Consider the following 16483-nt stretch of genomic DNA (forward strand, 5'->3'; position numbering starts at 1 on the left):
AGATTTTCAACACAATGTTTTCTTGTTTTACTGGTATATTGCAGATAATGCTACACTGTATATTCACCAACTGGTTTACAAATTATTTTATTACAGATGCTTTTGTGAAGTCTTAAAACACAAGCATTGTTGAAATTGATTCAAATACTATTTTATAAAGCAAACCATACCTTTTAACTTGTCACGTTCAGAATCTGCTGGAAAAACCCAATCTGGAAATAATGTTTCAAAACCAAGCCCTGGATATTTTGGCCTATTTTCTACATAATTCCGTACAGTTGGCTGCAATTTCTTCATGAATTCCGCCGATGGCGTTCCTAGCTGTTCAATGACTTTATTCCATTGATCAATATCTGTGGCCAACTGGCTCAGGAAAACAGCTTAACAGGATTTCATGCCCACAAGGATTTAAAAAAAAATTATTTGTAATGTAATCACTTTAAAATTACCTCAAACTTATCTTGCTTTCTGTTTGGAATTTCAACTTTCAAACAAAATATTTACAGAAAATATTTTTGAATGATATAGTCTACCTATATGTATTATTTGTTTGTATTCTTTTGGCAGGGAGATGAATATATTTCACAGCCCAATCACTTAAGTGGGATAAAACATTTGAGAGATAAGTAGCAACATTTCCTTCAGCAAACATTTAAAGCTTCGAAAAGCAATAGATCTTGCCGATATTGAGACATGGACAAAATACATTTTATTTTATATAGAAAAGGCAGGACTGAATGTAAGTTACAGAAAATGGCAAATGGATAAAGCAATTAATAAATCAATGTTAACTTTCAGTGTAACTTTTAATTTCAATTCATGATCTATTAGTTTACCTAATATTTGAAAAGTTTAAAATATTCCTTTTACTTCAACCATGTCTCTTTATTAGATTTTAATCTACACAACAGAAATCTACTTTAAATGTCAACACTGTTTAAGTAAAAATTAACCTTAAAATTGCAAAAGAAGTGAAAATATTTAGTTTCTATATTTTAGCTTTGAAGGAGAAAGATTTTATAGACTGCTTCTATGAGATTAGCTTTGATTTCAATGCAATGAAACACTGGAAATAAGACAGTGCCTGTGATTCATGCTCATTTAAAAATAAGTTAAACGACCATGGTTCACAGGTCTACTACTCACACTGACTACTTTCTGCAACAGTTCAACTGTTTAAAGTGTCTTTAATACATCAGACATTCCAAAGTAATTCATAGCAATATTTGAGCCAAAGTGGAAGCTGCCCCAAAGGAACTATCAAGCCAGACATGTTCAAGCAGGTTAAAGTTAAGGATGCAAAAACAGGAAATGCTTGAAATACTTATGTTAAGCAGGAGAAAGAAACATCATTTTTGTTTCTGGTTGATGATGATTCATTTGGATGAGGAAAAGTTGGATAGCAAGCATGTTTTAAGGCGCACTCCAGCTCATCACAGGCATTCCCATTGTCCTCCACTCTTTTTTCTTTTAATAAAAATCATGAATTTTGAGTATTGTGTTCAGTTCCAGGCACCATTTATGGACTACATGGATAGGTTAGGTTTGGAGGGATAAGGACCAAATGCGGGCAGGTGGGACTAGTGTAGTTGGGACATGTTGGCCAGTGTGGGCAAGCTGGGCCAAAGAGCCTGTTTCCACACTGTATCACTCTATGACTATGAAATGAGCTTCCGACAGATTTGGCCTGACTTGCTGTCTGCAGTGTTTTACGGCATTATTTCAGATTTTCAGCATTTGCTTTTCTACAGGAGATGCTTAAGAGATAAATAAGAGCCTCTTGCAATCTTATCCCAGATAGCACATCTGCTATAAAAAAAAGTGGATATGATCAGTTCTGTACCTCTTTGAATCAAGATCATAGATAGGGCTATTCTGAGCAAGAAAATAGGATGGAAGAGATTTTTTATTTTACACACGAGTAAGATTTGTGCAATAAGAAACATTTAGGCAGGTACATGGATGGGATAGGTTTCGAGGGATATGAGCCAATTGTAGTCAGATGTAGATGGGGCATGTTGGTCAGCATGGGCAAGTTGGCACAAAGGACCTGTTTTCACGCTCTACGACTATATATTACTATGGCATGATAGATATGTATTGTACCTTCACTAAGGAAAATGTTCAATTACAATTATTTTTTCACTTTATGATATGGAAAATATTTTCTGGTTAAAAAAAAATTGATTTGAGATGGAGGGGTCAAAGGATGGATTTGTCTGCTTCCTTTAACAGCCGAGTTGGAAATTTTGCAATTAAAACTCTCCCAAAAACTGAGTAATCTTGTTTTAATTGCTCGTGGGAGGAGGCCACAGTGATTGCATTACACAATCATTTTAAGCCCTCAAGGAGTGCAGTAAAAACTAATTATTACATTTCAGAGCATCAGAGACACTACACAGATCATCTTTCTCTCATCTCTTCCCTGATGACAGTATAAATAAATCAGTTTTGATCTTTCAAATTCTCTAATTAGTGGATTATTACATCATGGCATCACATAAAACAAAGGTCAAATAGTTCGAGACAATAAAGATAGTGTCTAAATATTCTATCTGCATTACTTATTTAAGCCAATGTTTGAGGTAGGGCAAATAAAATAATATGCATCAGCAAGTGAGAATATTTCAGTGACAGAGAAAATACTGCATAAGTACTGCACAACTCATTTAGTAGCCACCAGTAATCTAAACAGATCACAAAACTCAAAACTGTAAACGTTGGAAATTTACTGCCATTGCCATTATATAATGCCATCATGTTATCAGTTGCAATCCAGATTGACTTTTTTCTTGCAGTTCCTAAATACTTGTGATTTCTTCCAACAAATCACATGTCAGGCAATTGCCAATGATATAGAGTTAAGGGCCTGTCCCACTTGCATGCGGTCCCACTTAGAAGAGCCGAGTTGTGCGCGCTGTCGGCATGCAGGCGCATTGCGGTCGTACGCAGCATCTTGATGGCGTACGCCTAGCGCGAGGACGTCACCGCCCGGCATGGCGTTGCGTGATGACGTCACCGCCCGTCGCCCAAATTCAGTCGGCCCGCCTCCTGCCCAGCTGATTGGTAAGTATGACGCAGATGATGTCACGCGCGTACTTAGCGCGAACTTTGCTTCCGTTTGGTCGCGCCAAACGCATGCAATCGCATGCAAGTGGGACAGGCCCTTAACAATATTGATGTCAAACAACAGTATAAAGCTTAATTAAGATACATCTGCATTTTAGAAGTGGTATGGAATCAATATTCTAAGCTCTGCACAATCAGTGACATGCATGCATGCTAAAATAAAAATTGAAAATGAAACAGATCTCAGCATTTCTATTAGAAATGATTGTGGATAATTTTATATGAAAAGGTGCATACAAGCAGTAAAGCCAGATGAATAAAAGCACACCAAATCCAAGATTTAGAAAAGGTCTTCACATACTTATATTTTTAGTTAAAATCTTAAGGTATCACTTTTTTTTATTGCTGTCACTTGTCACCTCTAAGGGTAAATTGCAAAATCTTATTGAACTCAACCAGGAAACTTAGTTTACATCCTTACAAAATTAAATTAGCATGCAAAGCCTTCAAATAGCAAAATAATAGCATCACAAACCTTTTACAATCTTAAATGTAATAATTTATACATTATAAACAATTCCTAGAAACTAATTTTCTTTAATGAGTTAAGCTAATATAACATTTTTCTAAATCAAGTTTTTTTTGTGGGGTTCAATTAGATACAGAAATTATTGCTTGCTCTCTTGTTGGGCAAAAACATGTTGAAACAGCAAAAGTTATGAGTTACACCATGTGGGGAAGGAGAATGTCTCATGTATATGGAAGTAGGGAAGATTCAAACAAGGGGACATGACTTGAGAATTAAGGGACTGAAGTTTAGGGGTAACATGAGGGGGAACTTCTTTACTCAGAGAGTGGTGGCTGTGTGGAATGAGCTTCCAGTGAAGGTGGTGGAGGCAGGTTCGTTTTTATCATTTAAAAATAAATTGGATAGTTATATGGACGGGAAAGGAATGGAGGGTTATGGTCTGAAACAGGTATATGGGACTAGGGGAGAATACGTGTTCGGCACGGACTAGAAGGGTCGAGATGGCCTGTTTCCGTGCTGTAATTGTTATATGGTTATATGGTTATATGGTATATGAGAAAGTATCAATGTCAAGTATGTGAACAGTTTAAAGAAAAATATGTACACAGAGCGTCACAAGAAAACATTCAAGAATGGCAAGCATTGAAAATAATAAAAACTAAAATAACCTCTATTTCACCTTAAAACATATTTGTGGTCCTCAAATTGAGGGGAAAGTAATGATCTTTTTGCCTCAACATTTATGACTCTGGATTCGGAAATGGCTGGGGAAGGATACGATCAGTGCCTTGGAATAGCACAGAACCTTTCAGCATTTCTCCCATGATGCACCCCACTGACCAGATATCAACTGAAAATAAAATGAAATGATGGATAATTAACATGCCTTTCAGAAAATAAAATGCAACAATAAAAAATGTATTGAAATTTACATAATGTGACAATGACAAAGAATATTAATTGGAACAATTAACAACTTGCGGGGCCTGGGAAATGCATGACAGCAAGCTCGCTGTTTCAATATGTATTTATTATTATCTTTATATCTTTATACACACACACACACACACATATATATATATATATATATAAACACACTTCCATTAATGTGGATGGACAAATGTATTTTTGCATGTGTAAGGATACAATCCCTTCCAGGGAACAGGATTTTGTGAATCACCATTTCTGCCATAATGCAACCGACAGACCATAAATCCACTGTATGGTATACGTAGGGGGAGTTTACCCAGAAAAAGGAAAATAAAATTCTATTTAACACGTCACTGAGCAACTGCACAAAATGCAATTAAAAGTGCAACAATGGCACAATTCATCGGTCCTGAAAAGCCCAGAGAACCTCAATTATGTTCTTTATCCTCGTTTTTGTTATTTGAGCAATAAGCTTCATGCATTTACAAATCTTAAAGTAAAAATCAAATATTTTTAAAATAAATTGATCATTGGGTAGAATTTTATAGCAAAGGTTGTGATTTTAATTTCAGAAATAAGTTAAGAATTTCCTGATTTACTTGTATCTACCTGGATATTTTGAACCAGATGCTATGCTATTTACATCGTGTCTACTTATCTTGCAAGTTACGTTTTTGAAGAAAATAAAAAAGTGTAATTCCTATTCAGCTGCAATTTAAAAACTAATGCAGCTGCAAGGAACTGAATAATATAGGCAAGACATTTTACCAGGATCAGGCATATTAAAAATGCATCATGCTAAATCACTTGTGTGGAAACGTTTATTCAAGTCCATAGCCATTTTGACAATCATTAAAACCATTATTTTTTGAATGACTATTCTATAACGGCTAATCCTTTTTGAAAATATACCATTACGGTCAATTTCTGTATTTACACAGATGAATCAGATACCAAACACTGTAGATCTCTTGGTGCAATACACATCAACCCTACTTCCCTTCCCACTGCTTGAAGAAATCGCTTATATGGCTTCCTAAAGAAATGCTACAACATCCATATTGTCTTTGCTTCGTTAAATTAAGAGTTGTAGGCACATCATCTGCACCCCACTGTTTAAATAAAAAACAGCCTGAGAAAGTGTGGGTCTGAACTATTTAAGCAATCCTACTAGCCAACTACTCAATAGCACTGCTGAATATCCCACTCAGGGCTGGAACTCATTTGCTGTCACTTTCGTGGGCATTAAATGTTAAGACTTGCATCAGCATGTCAAGTTTAAGGCCTCTGCAATTTCAGGCATACTGGTTCTGACCTGCCCAGAATCAAGGGAGATTGGGCTTATTGTGGTGGGGAAATATGGGACACTCGAGTCTGCATTATTCCTGTGACTTTTTGGCCCTACAAAGATTGACATTTTCAGCAATCTTAAATTATGCTATCACTCCATATAATTATAGTAGATAATCAAGCACCAATATACATCATAGAGTCAAACTGATAGTAAAATAGCAATTCAGCTGAATCAAATGTACACAATCCATTTTTTTGGACTTAAGAGAAAGTGCACATCCTAACAAGCACTCCTAACTTTGAAACGCCACTGTCCCAATTCAGAGTACAGCAGAATTGGTGTAACTATCACCTATGATTTTTGCATTCATTTTTGTTCTGTAATGCTATTTAATTTTGACTAATTAGTAATTGTTAACATGTCATTTCAATTGAGTATGTTGGAAATGTCCAATATGAACAAATACGGAGGAGAATAAAACTTTATGTAACGCAAATTCTAGACGAAAATCCAAGAGAAATCCCTGCCAATCCAAGCGACCATGGAACAGAACCTCAAACTGTTGCCTGGGCATAAGATTATTGGGCTTGATTTTCATTTTTTCCAATGCCAATTATGTTTATTCCTACATCCTTATCTTCATGTGGAATTAAACAAAAACAAGCCATACAGATGATAAAATTTATTGTCGGTTTCAGATGAATAAGCCCGCCATAAACAGACCAGAACTTAAATGCTACATGCAAATTTGGTATACAGGAAAGCTATGGCTGGAATGATCGTTAGTGAACGTCCTTGTTAAAAAATATGTGGGAGTTTGTTAAGTGAATAGATCAGGCTTTGCTGTGATTTCTACTAGAAATCACAGATCCAATTGTCAACACATTGAGAATGGAAACTGGGGTGATTTTTTTGTAACACTCTTGGCAATTGGGTGCCCAATAATTCAAAAAGAACTAAAAGGGGGAAGAAACTGACAAAAGAACACCTCAGGAATTCATGCCAACTACATTTTGTGTCCTCTAAGTAACACATCTTGCAGGAATACCTTACCATTTTCTTTGTATCCCATTCCTAGGATAACTTCTGGTGCTCTATAATATCGCGTCACGACATATGGCGTCATCATAAAATTAGTACAGGCTGTCCTTGCCAGCCCAAAATCTAGAATTTTCAGAGTGCAGTCTGATTTTACTACTATGTTGCTGGGTTTCAAATCCTATTGTAAACAAGAGAAAACACCTAAAACATTTAAAAAGATAATATACAGGAATTCACCAACTTCAAATGGCATATAAAATGTAACCAATTCAAACCTTTAATAGTATGTTTAAGAACATTGTGTCATACTACAAACTGGCTTCCTGCATCATTAATAGATTATAAGGTGTTTACAAAAGATGCACAAAACCCAAATTACAATTTAGAAAATAGAATTATGATTTTCTTTGTTTTCAAAACAATACTTCTTCTAAAACACAATTCAGAAGTGGAATAAATTAAAACCCCGAGTACCTACTCTGTGGATAATGCCAGCTGAGTGAAGGTGCTTAATACCGCATAACATCTGGTAAAGAAGGTAGGACATTCTCTCATGGTCTAGCTCCATATGGATAACCTGGCATAAGTTGGCATCCATCAACTCCATAACCAAGTAACTACAGGACACAGAATTAAAAATACACCTTTACGAACTTCACGAGAAACTGTTTCTCCACAACCAATATTTACAATCTATTACTTTTGTTAAACTTTACTCAAATACTTACACATCTTGGAATTCTTCTAAAGACTTCTGCGGTGTAAATACATTCAACAAACTAATAATCTGCAAGAAAAATTAAGTTATCAATTTTGTAGATATGGGATTTTTTTTAAATCTATACATTATTTTAATTTGTTGTTAAACCAAGCATTAACAGATAGTTTCTCGCTGCTGCATTAAGTAAACATTACAGCACAACTTTGTCTCTCAAAGTATTCCACTGTTTGAGATGCAAAACTGTGTTTAGTCCAAATTGAAAGTTTTTATGCACTATTTTTTAAAGCTTATTGAATTACATTTTTGCAGAAATTTTATACCGCAAAATACATGGCACATCATAATTTTAGAATGGACCATTGGAGAGCAGCGGCACAATATAACTTCTTTACAAATTTAAAATTTAATTACATTGAAATCAATGGACTTCAATATTCAAGGTGGAGTATCGTGCACAAGTACTACCTGTGAAAATTTAGCACAGAGCATCAAGGACAATTGCCATTTCTGTTTGATACTTTTTTACTTAAACTGGGTGCAAGTGAAATTATGCTTTTAGTATTATAGTTTTGTGGTGATACATATACATACACACACATACACACACACATATATATATATGTGTGTATGTATCTATATTACTAAATCTCTGTTCTTGACCGGTTTTGGCCTTCTGTGCTGCGATTTCCGAGAGAACGCCACCACCTACGGCAGTCATTTTTGGCCACCTTGCTCAGAGCCCCCCTCCGCCGCATGTGTGCCGAGGATTTTTCCCGTTGATGTAAAATGACGGAGATATTAATGTTTTTACAAAATTCACCATTCTCTCTGCTGCCCCTGCTGGAGGGAGGGGGAGGGACTATAAAACCAGGAAGTGGTGTGCCTCAATCAGTCTCTCATCAAGATGGAGCTCTGTCAATTAGTCTCTGTCACTCTGAGCTCTGAATGACACTGAACAAATTTCTTCACATCTGTGAGTAAGTACCCTTAATGTGGTTTGAAAATGAAAATAAGGTTAGTTTGAAATAAAAAAGCACTGCCTGCAAATGGTTGTTTGGGGGGTTTGGGTTGAAGTAAAAAGGCACTCTCTTTCTCTCTCCCCACCTCTCTCTCTCCCTATCCCTCTCTCTTTCTCTCTCTGCCCCCCCCCTGTCTCTCTCCCTTTCTCTCTCTCTCTCTCTCCCCCCCTCGTCTCTCCTCTCCCCCCCTCGTCTCTCCTCCCCCCCAGCCTCTCCTCTCCCCCCTCCTCTCTCCTCCCCCCTCCCCCCGCTTCTCCTCTCCCCCCGCCTCTCCCCTCCCCCCTCTCTCTCCCCTCTTTTCTCCCCCTCCTCCCCTCCATCCCCTCCCCCACCGTCCCTCCCCTAAACCCTCCTCCCCTCCACACACCCCTACCCCCTTCCCTCCACCCTCCCTACTCCCCACCTCTCTCCGTCCCCTCACCTCACCCCCCCTCTCAGCACACCCTCTCTCCCCCTCCCCCTCTCTCTCTCTCCTCCATCCCCTCCCATCCTCCCTCCCTCCCCTCCACACCCCCACCCTCTTCCCTCCACCCCCCCACCTCTCCCTCACCCCCCTCTCAGCACCCCCTCTCTCTCCCCCTCACTCTCACCCTCTCTCTCTCCTCCCCTCCTTCCCCACCTTTCCCCTGTCACCCACCCTTCCTCTTCTCCTCCTCTCCCTCTTGCCCCTCTCTCTGTGTTTCTGTCTCTCTCTCTCTCTCTCTCTGTCTCTGCCCCTTCTCTCTCTACCCCCGCCCCCCCCCCGCCCCGCCCCCTCTAGATGTGACTGCAAGTTGGGGGCTATGCGTCAGTAGATAGTGCGGTTATGGGGTAAAAGGAGCAAATTAATAATATTAATATAATATCAAGGGGGGTAATTAGCGTGAGTGCGGGGGGATAGTTAGTGTGTGTGACGCTGCATGCCTCCTCCCCCCCCCCCCCCACAACCGCACGTTGGGGGAACAGACCCAACGGTCTGCACTTGGTCTAGTATATGTGTGTGTGTGTGTGTGTGTGTGTGTGTGTGTGTATATATATATATATATATGTGTGTGTGTGTGTATATGTATCACCACAAAACTATAATACTAAAAGCATTATTTCACTTGCACCCAGTTTAAGTAAAAAAGTATCAAACAGAAATGGCAATTGTCCTTGATGCTCTGTGCTAAATTTTCATATATGCATATATTCACGAGGTTAATTCCCGGGATGGCGGGACTGTCATATAATTAAAGAATGGAGCGACTGGGCTTGTATTCACTGGAATTTAGAAGGATGAGAGTATATTTTATAAAATTATATAAAATTATTGGACACACTAGATGTAAGAAACATGTTCCCGATGTTGGTGGAGCCCAGAATCAGGGGCCACAGTTTAAGAATAAGGGGTAGGCCATTTAGAACAGAGATTAGGAAAAACTTTATCACGCAGAGAGTTGTGAAATTGTGGAATTCTCCGCCTCAGAAGGCAGTGGAGGCCGATTCACTGGATGCAATCAAGAGAGTTAGATAGAACTTTTAGGGCCAGCGGAATCAAGGGGTATGGGGAGAAGGCAGGAACGTGGTACTGATTGTGGATGATCAACCATGATCATATTGAATGGCAGAGCTGGCTCGAAGGGCTGTATGGCCTACTCCTGCACCTATTTATATCCATATAAAGTGAATTTACTCTATTTCATTTAACCAGATTATCTTTGCATCAGTGACAATTGAACCATATAAAACACAATGCTAGTATTTAAAAGTGATACATTTCAAAACAGTGGGACAAAATGCCTAACATTCAATACTGCTTTAATCCAGTTTAAATGTTCAACATGTTTAATCTTCTCAAGACACTGGAACACAAAAAAGTTACTCACATTTTTATGATTTACACATTTTAGAAGAACAAGTTCCCTGTAAGCTCTCTTGGCATGAGTTTGGTTCTGAAAAGGTCTGCTGAGTTTCTTAACAGCAACACTTCCATCAAGTATACAATCAAATGCAGCACTGTAATTTAAAAAAAAATGAAATAAATCTTCTATCTGTCAAAAAAATCAGAACCTTTCCTGAATAGCTTACTGAATTAACAATATAATTTTTTTAAATTATAATATCAGCAATATGTTCTGAAAACCCCCGGAATAAGGTGCATGTTCTTTCCAGTGGATCCATCATTTTCAAGATTGTTTTGATGATATGCGGTGCAAATGTCAAAACAAACCAATTACTGAAAATCTAGACATAAAATAATTATATAGAGAAGCTGAGAGGAAAAAAAATTGCAACATCTAAATTAGATTAGAGGGTTTTAGAGAGGTGGGATAAACATGATTGTTTTCTCTGGAACAGCAGAGGTTGAAGGGAACTGAGAGAAGTATATACATTTATGAGAGGCATAGATAGAGGAAACAGTTAGCAGCTTCCCTGCCCATTCCCCGATAGCAAAGATCTTATAGCAGAGCAAGATGGGTTACTCTCACGCAAACGTGTAGTACGCTCATGGGCGGATTCATGGGTGATTATATGACTCATAATAGCAACCTGCCCCCGCCATCTTGTTCCGCCATCATGCCGGCCAAAGATTGGATCCTCAGCGGGGAGAGGGAGTGCGGGGCCAGGGGCAGCGGGAGAGGGAGTGCGGGGCCAGGGGCAGCGGGAGAGGGAGTGCGGGGTCCGGGGCAGCGGGAGAGGGAGTGTGGGGTCCGGGGCAGCGAGGAGAGAGAGTGCGCGGCCCGGGGCAGCGGGAGAGGGAGTGCGCGGCCCGGGGCAACGGGAGAGGGAATGCGGGGCCCGGGGCAGCGGGAGAGCGGGGCCAGGAGAGAGGGAGTGTGGGGTCCGGGGAGAGGGAGTGTGGGGTCCGGGGCAGCGAGGAGAGGGAGTGCGTGGCCCGGGGCAGCGAGGAGAGGGAGTGTGGGGCCCGGGGAGAGGGAGTGTGGGGGCCGGGGCAGCGGGAGAGGGAGTGCGGGGCCCGGGGCAGCGGGAGAGGAAGTGCAGGGCAGCGGGGAGAGGGGGATAGGAGGGGGGGGAGACATTGTAATGAGGGGGCAGGCGAGGGAGTGCCGGGGGGGGGGATAAGGCCTAGTGTGTGTGAAGTTGCGTCGAGGTTTACAATGTTTCTTATTTACAATGTTTCTTATTTAATGTCCCTTGTCTAGTCAGAAATAAAGTTCATTATTGGATCAGAAGAAATATAATTGTGTGTGTTATATGATTATATACATTTATATAATTTTCATGTATGTGTGTTTATAAACATTTTATTCTTTAACAAGAATTAACAGAATTATGAATCTAACCCTATATCACACACAAAAAGTTCCCCCGCAATGTCAATTACCCTGTGAGTCGGGTCGGTTCCGGTTACTACAAAATCAACTCAAACACTGCTTGTGAGCCATTTAAAAAGAAATGATTTAAAAAACATTAAAAAAGACAATTACCAGTATGAACTGACAGATTTATGAATCTAACCCACATAAACTGTTGCCCCGCAACATTGATTACACTGCGAGTCGGGTCGGGTCAGGTAGGCTCAGGTTACTAAAATGGGCGTGGAAAAATGCCCAGGATCCCCTCCATAGCGTACTACACGTCAGCCCATTGCATTTCGCAGGAGTAGCCTATCTTGCTCCGCTATAAGATCTTTGCCGATAGTGGCATTTAAGTAGCTTTTGGATAGGGACGTGGAAATGCAAGGAAGAGAGGGATATGGACCATGTACCGGCAAATGATATCGGTTTAATTTGGCATCATGTTCAGCGCAAATGTTGTGGGTCGAAGGGCCCATCCTGTGCTGTGATTCAATGCAATTAGGCATTGCAAAATAGTATGAAAGAACAGCATTGAAAAACTGTATTTCCATTATAATGGTACTTCGCTGAACATGAACCAATTTCAAATCATCCACAAGAAAGATGAACTGAAATGCAAGTTAACGGAAATGAAAGGGCTGGGGATTACCAAAATAGGAAAAGGTGAAGTATAAAGAGTGAATGAACATTTAGGAAAAAGGGAGGGGATAAGGTAAAGAGGACAGACACAAGCCATGACAGAATACAAGTAAAAGTGAATCGTCAGAGCATGCATAAAAATAAGGGGTTGGGGGGAGAGAGCAGAGAGAATTATGCGCAACAATGATGTTCAGGAATTTATACTGATTGAAATATTTTCATACTATGGGACCTAATTATGTTCTGAGACCTTCATATATAGTAGCTGGCAATATACTTACCAAACAATCCCCTGTGCCCCCGATCCTATGGGTTTCAATGACTGGTATCGCTTAAGAACCGTGAAGGTGGAATCACCAACTTGTACACTGTAGAATCCAGTTTCACTATTTATTTCACTCATGGTGTAGTGTTTTCCGGAGAAGAATCTTTATTGATAAGTTCTGGAAAGAAAAAGGACAAAACTCAGCTATGATATTTATTTTCTTTAACTTCTGTATATATAGTAAATGATACAATCACAATTTTCCCCCCACTTTTTCATGATTTTGTAGTGAAAACATACTGGGGAAGAAATCAGTCTTCATTCATATCTATTAAACTTATGATATATTAATTTCAGATTCTGGAAAGAGCGCAAACTACCATCATTTTCTTTTCATCTGGTCCTGGTTATAGCACTCTTGGTATCCTATACAATTTTGATCATCTGGGAGAAAAAAAGCTAGATACAAGTATGGTACCAGAAATACAGGCAACAGTTGTCAGGAACGAAAGATAATGCCCTTTTCCTTTTTTTGACAAGAGGGGCACAAGGGGTGGCCTTTCCTATCAAGGAGCAGTTGGAGAATATGTTCCTATTTTTGGAGAAAGTAGAAAGCATCAATAGAATCCCCAAATCAAATGAGAAAGACAAACCATTGTTTACTCACAATGTGAAATTACTATGAAACCGTTGCAGCAAATGGCACAGCTATATTTATGGCTGGGCTATCATTTGACAAAGTCAGATAATGAATAAATATCTGGGGGGGGGGGGGGGGGCTAGTTCAGCTGAATGACCAATTTCTGTGCTGGCTCTCTATGTAAATTTAAGTAAGAAGGATTAAATGCCAATAATCTTACAGTTTGAATCCAATGTTTACCATTTGGGAGGAGAAACAAGTATTCATAGCAATGGAAGAACAGTTATCTGATTCAAATAAAATAAATTGAGAAGGTCCTTCCTGAAAAAGCTTGGTTGGACAAGATACAATTGCAAGATGAATTATCACCCTACCGCATCCTCTATTATATTTCTCATATAGTCAGCTAAAAGTATATTTTCCTCCGCATTCCCTTTATCTCCCCGGATACTTAACGGAGTTAACTTCAAAACATCATAACCGAGTGCACTGCTGTTTTTATCTTGAATTTTGAAACAATTTATTTTTCATTTGATGGCGAGGAGAAAAGCTTGATGCTGCAGGAAAACTTCACAGAACTGGTTAGAGCAACCGGAAGGGCATAGTTATCTTATACAGTATACCTGTGTTATGACTGAAATTCTTCCTTTCAAATTCACAAATCCCAACTCAAAAATTTATGATATGGAATAAAATGTATTCTTCCAATGTTTACGTAAAAGTAAATAAAAAGCACAAGATGTATTTCCTATGTGCAGTACCAAAAATGCTAGAGCATTCGAGCATTGGCTATATTTAAGAGGGAGTTAGATGTGGCTAAAGGGATCAGGAGGTATGAAGAGATGGCAGGTACAGGATACTGAGTTGGATGATCAGCCATGATCATATTGAATGGCGGTGCAGGCTCGAAGGGCCGAATGGCCTACTTCTGCACCTATTTTCTATGTTTCTATGTTTCTATTAAAGTTATTTTATTGTGACAAACCATAAAATGGGTTCACTGACATTCTTCAAGCCCATGTGACAGCTTATCCCATGCCAGCAAACTATTAGGCATGCAGCAGAAGCAATAAATGCATCTTGCCAGCACTGCTCACACCTAGAGAATAAAGAAGGGGGAAAAAATGGTTGTACAGTTGTGAAGTTTAAGGAAGAAACATTTTCCAGGAAGTTGTTGAAATACGACATGCGACCATGTTAAAAATGTCTTAGGTTTAGCAAAAGCTATTTCTGGCTGGTAGCAAGACAAATCATGAGATGCTTCTCAGAGGAGTTAAATTGTCTCCTCATTTTTATTCATGTTCAACTGAAATTATTACTGGTAATGTGCAAATGCAACTGCTAAATGCCAGGTATCCATCGCTAACTTGGAATTGATGTACCGCACTCACAAATATAAAGGTTGAAAATGTAAAGATTACACATATAAGTAAAAATAGCTAATGTATTTATAGTTCTCATAACTTAAGCACAACAGGGGAATTCATTGGACCCAATTATTTTTTCCACGCCAAAGCATGGTTTTCCAACAGCCTATACTTAGAAATGTACCAGGAATGTCACTTCATTTCACATGTCACACGACGGTGTCACATTTCCATTGTAGATTACTTACTAATAAATTGCAGGCAGCTAAATGAGGGATAAAGGAAATCAATTCTGGCACAACGGGAGTGATTGCCAGACATTGTATTGTCAGACATACAATTACTGGGCAAAAAGGAAAAACAAATTACTAAAAAGACAGGAATTTTCCACCTTTTTACCTCAGCTATGTATTATGGATGAAAGGATAGGATTTACTGTCACAGAAAGCTTGAGGAACCACCTATCTTTATTAAACTGTTTTATATCTTTCAGTAGTCTTCACTTTTTGCAGAAGGCTTCAGCAGTCAAACAGCTGGGTTAAAATGTATGTTCTCTACAATTATGATCTCATGTTATAAAGGATGAAAAATAAATCTTACGCAGACAGTCCTTTCATGCTCATCTATGATTTTCAGCCCAAGCAGCAGATTAACTCACTACCAAATAGTACCTACCCGATTTCCCAACGTGCATGGTTCAAACCTTCAAATTGCTTATTCATCTGAATTCTCAACTGCCTCCCCCTCTCCCCTTCTCCCCCCACCCCACCCCCCCACCCCCCCAGCATAATCTTCCTCTAAACTGTAAGTGGCCCAAACCCGCCAATTGTTCACTTTTATAGGTGCATGTCTGAAATTTAGTACTTCATGCATAAACCACGTGGAGGCAAACTGAGTTTGCAGATAACTTCAGGCAGGTGCGGAGGAGTAATACAAACACGTCTGTCATTAAATTTCATATTTGGCAAAGCTCATACATTTATGAAAACTGAAACATGAATACATTCCACCCTGAAAATAAAATTTTTAACTGTTTTAACAATGTAACTACCACGATAGGATCCCATAAATGGCTCAAGCAAATTATCCCATATATCTTGCTTTGATCATTCTTAAAATATATGCTGACAGAATATTATGGTCTGCATCAGGCCTTGGCCCATAGTCCTTTAATAGCTTTTGAATGCACAGATGGCAATAGCTAGAATCCACTGATGAATTATTTGAAGGGCTTGAATTCCCAACATGAGTCTCAAAGAGTAAAGGATGGGAGACACCAATGGTTCAAATCCTCAATCACCAAAAATGTAAAGCACGTTAAAATCATATGGAATCCCAAACCGTATCTACACAATAAAAGCTCAAAAAGCGGAATTGCAAAAGCAGCATGAATTACAAATTAAGCCTCAGTTAGATGACCCTGATTCAAGAACATTATCAAAGCCTTAGATGATGCAAAGGTGATTCAATTCAACATTACATTGGGAACATGACAAACTGGGGCTGTCTTCATAAAAGAATCGTAAGAAATGCTTTGTTAAAAATAGCGTTAGGAGCCGAGATTGAGGGAATTAAACACCTGCTAAAATCTAAATGGATCCATATCCACATCCCAAAGTATTTAAAATAGCTAAACAACCCTGTTTAGTTGTTGTTTAACAACAAATTGACACAAACATTAAAAACAC

General features: G+C 39.0%; 1 protein-coding gene across 4 annotated transcripts in view; it reads right to left on the reverse strand.

Annotated features, from left to right (window-relative positions):
* mapk9 (mitogen-activated protein kinase 9) overlaps positions 1-16483 on the reverse strand; it is a 68445-nt gene that overhangs the window by 39080 nt on the left and 12882 nt on the right. For all 4 annotated transcript variants that reach the window (XR_004413435.1, XM_033029408.1, XM_033029411.1 and 1 more), the window contains exons 3-9: positions 12805-12966; positions 10451-10580; positions 7592-7650; positions 7342-7480; positions 6876-7041; positions 4377-4448; positions 171-353 (exon numbers count right to left, since the gene is read on the reverse strand). Coding sequence is in view for 3 of the 4 variants with exons in the window: in XM_033029408.1 (XP_032885299.1) it covers positions 171-353; positions 4377-4448; positions 6876-7041; positions 7342-7480; positions 7592-7650; positions 10451-10580; positions 12805-12926 (871 nt within the window). In the remaining variant the exon portion in view is untranslated. The remainder of the gene's footprint in view (positions 1-170; positions 354-4376; positions 4449-6875; positions 7042-7341; positions 7481-7591; positions 7651-10450; positions 10581-12804; positions 12967-16483) is intronic.

The sequence above is a fragment of the Amblyraja radiata genome, chromosome 11 (assembly GCF_010909765.2).
Source record: "Amblyraja radiata isolate CabotCenter1 chromosome 11, sAmbRad1.1.pri, whole genome shotgun sequence".
In the NCBI taxonomy this organism is placed as follows: domain Eukaryota; kingdom Metazoa; phylum Chordata; class Chondrichthyes; order Rajiformes; family Rajidae; genus Amblyraja; species Amblyraja radiata.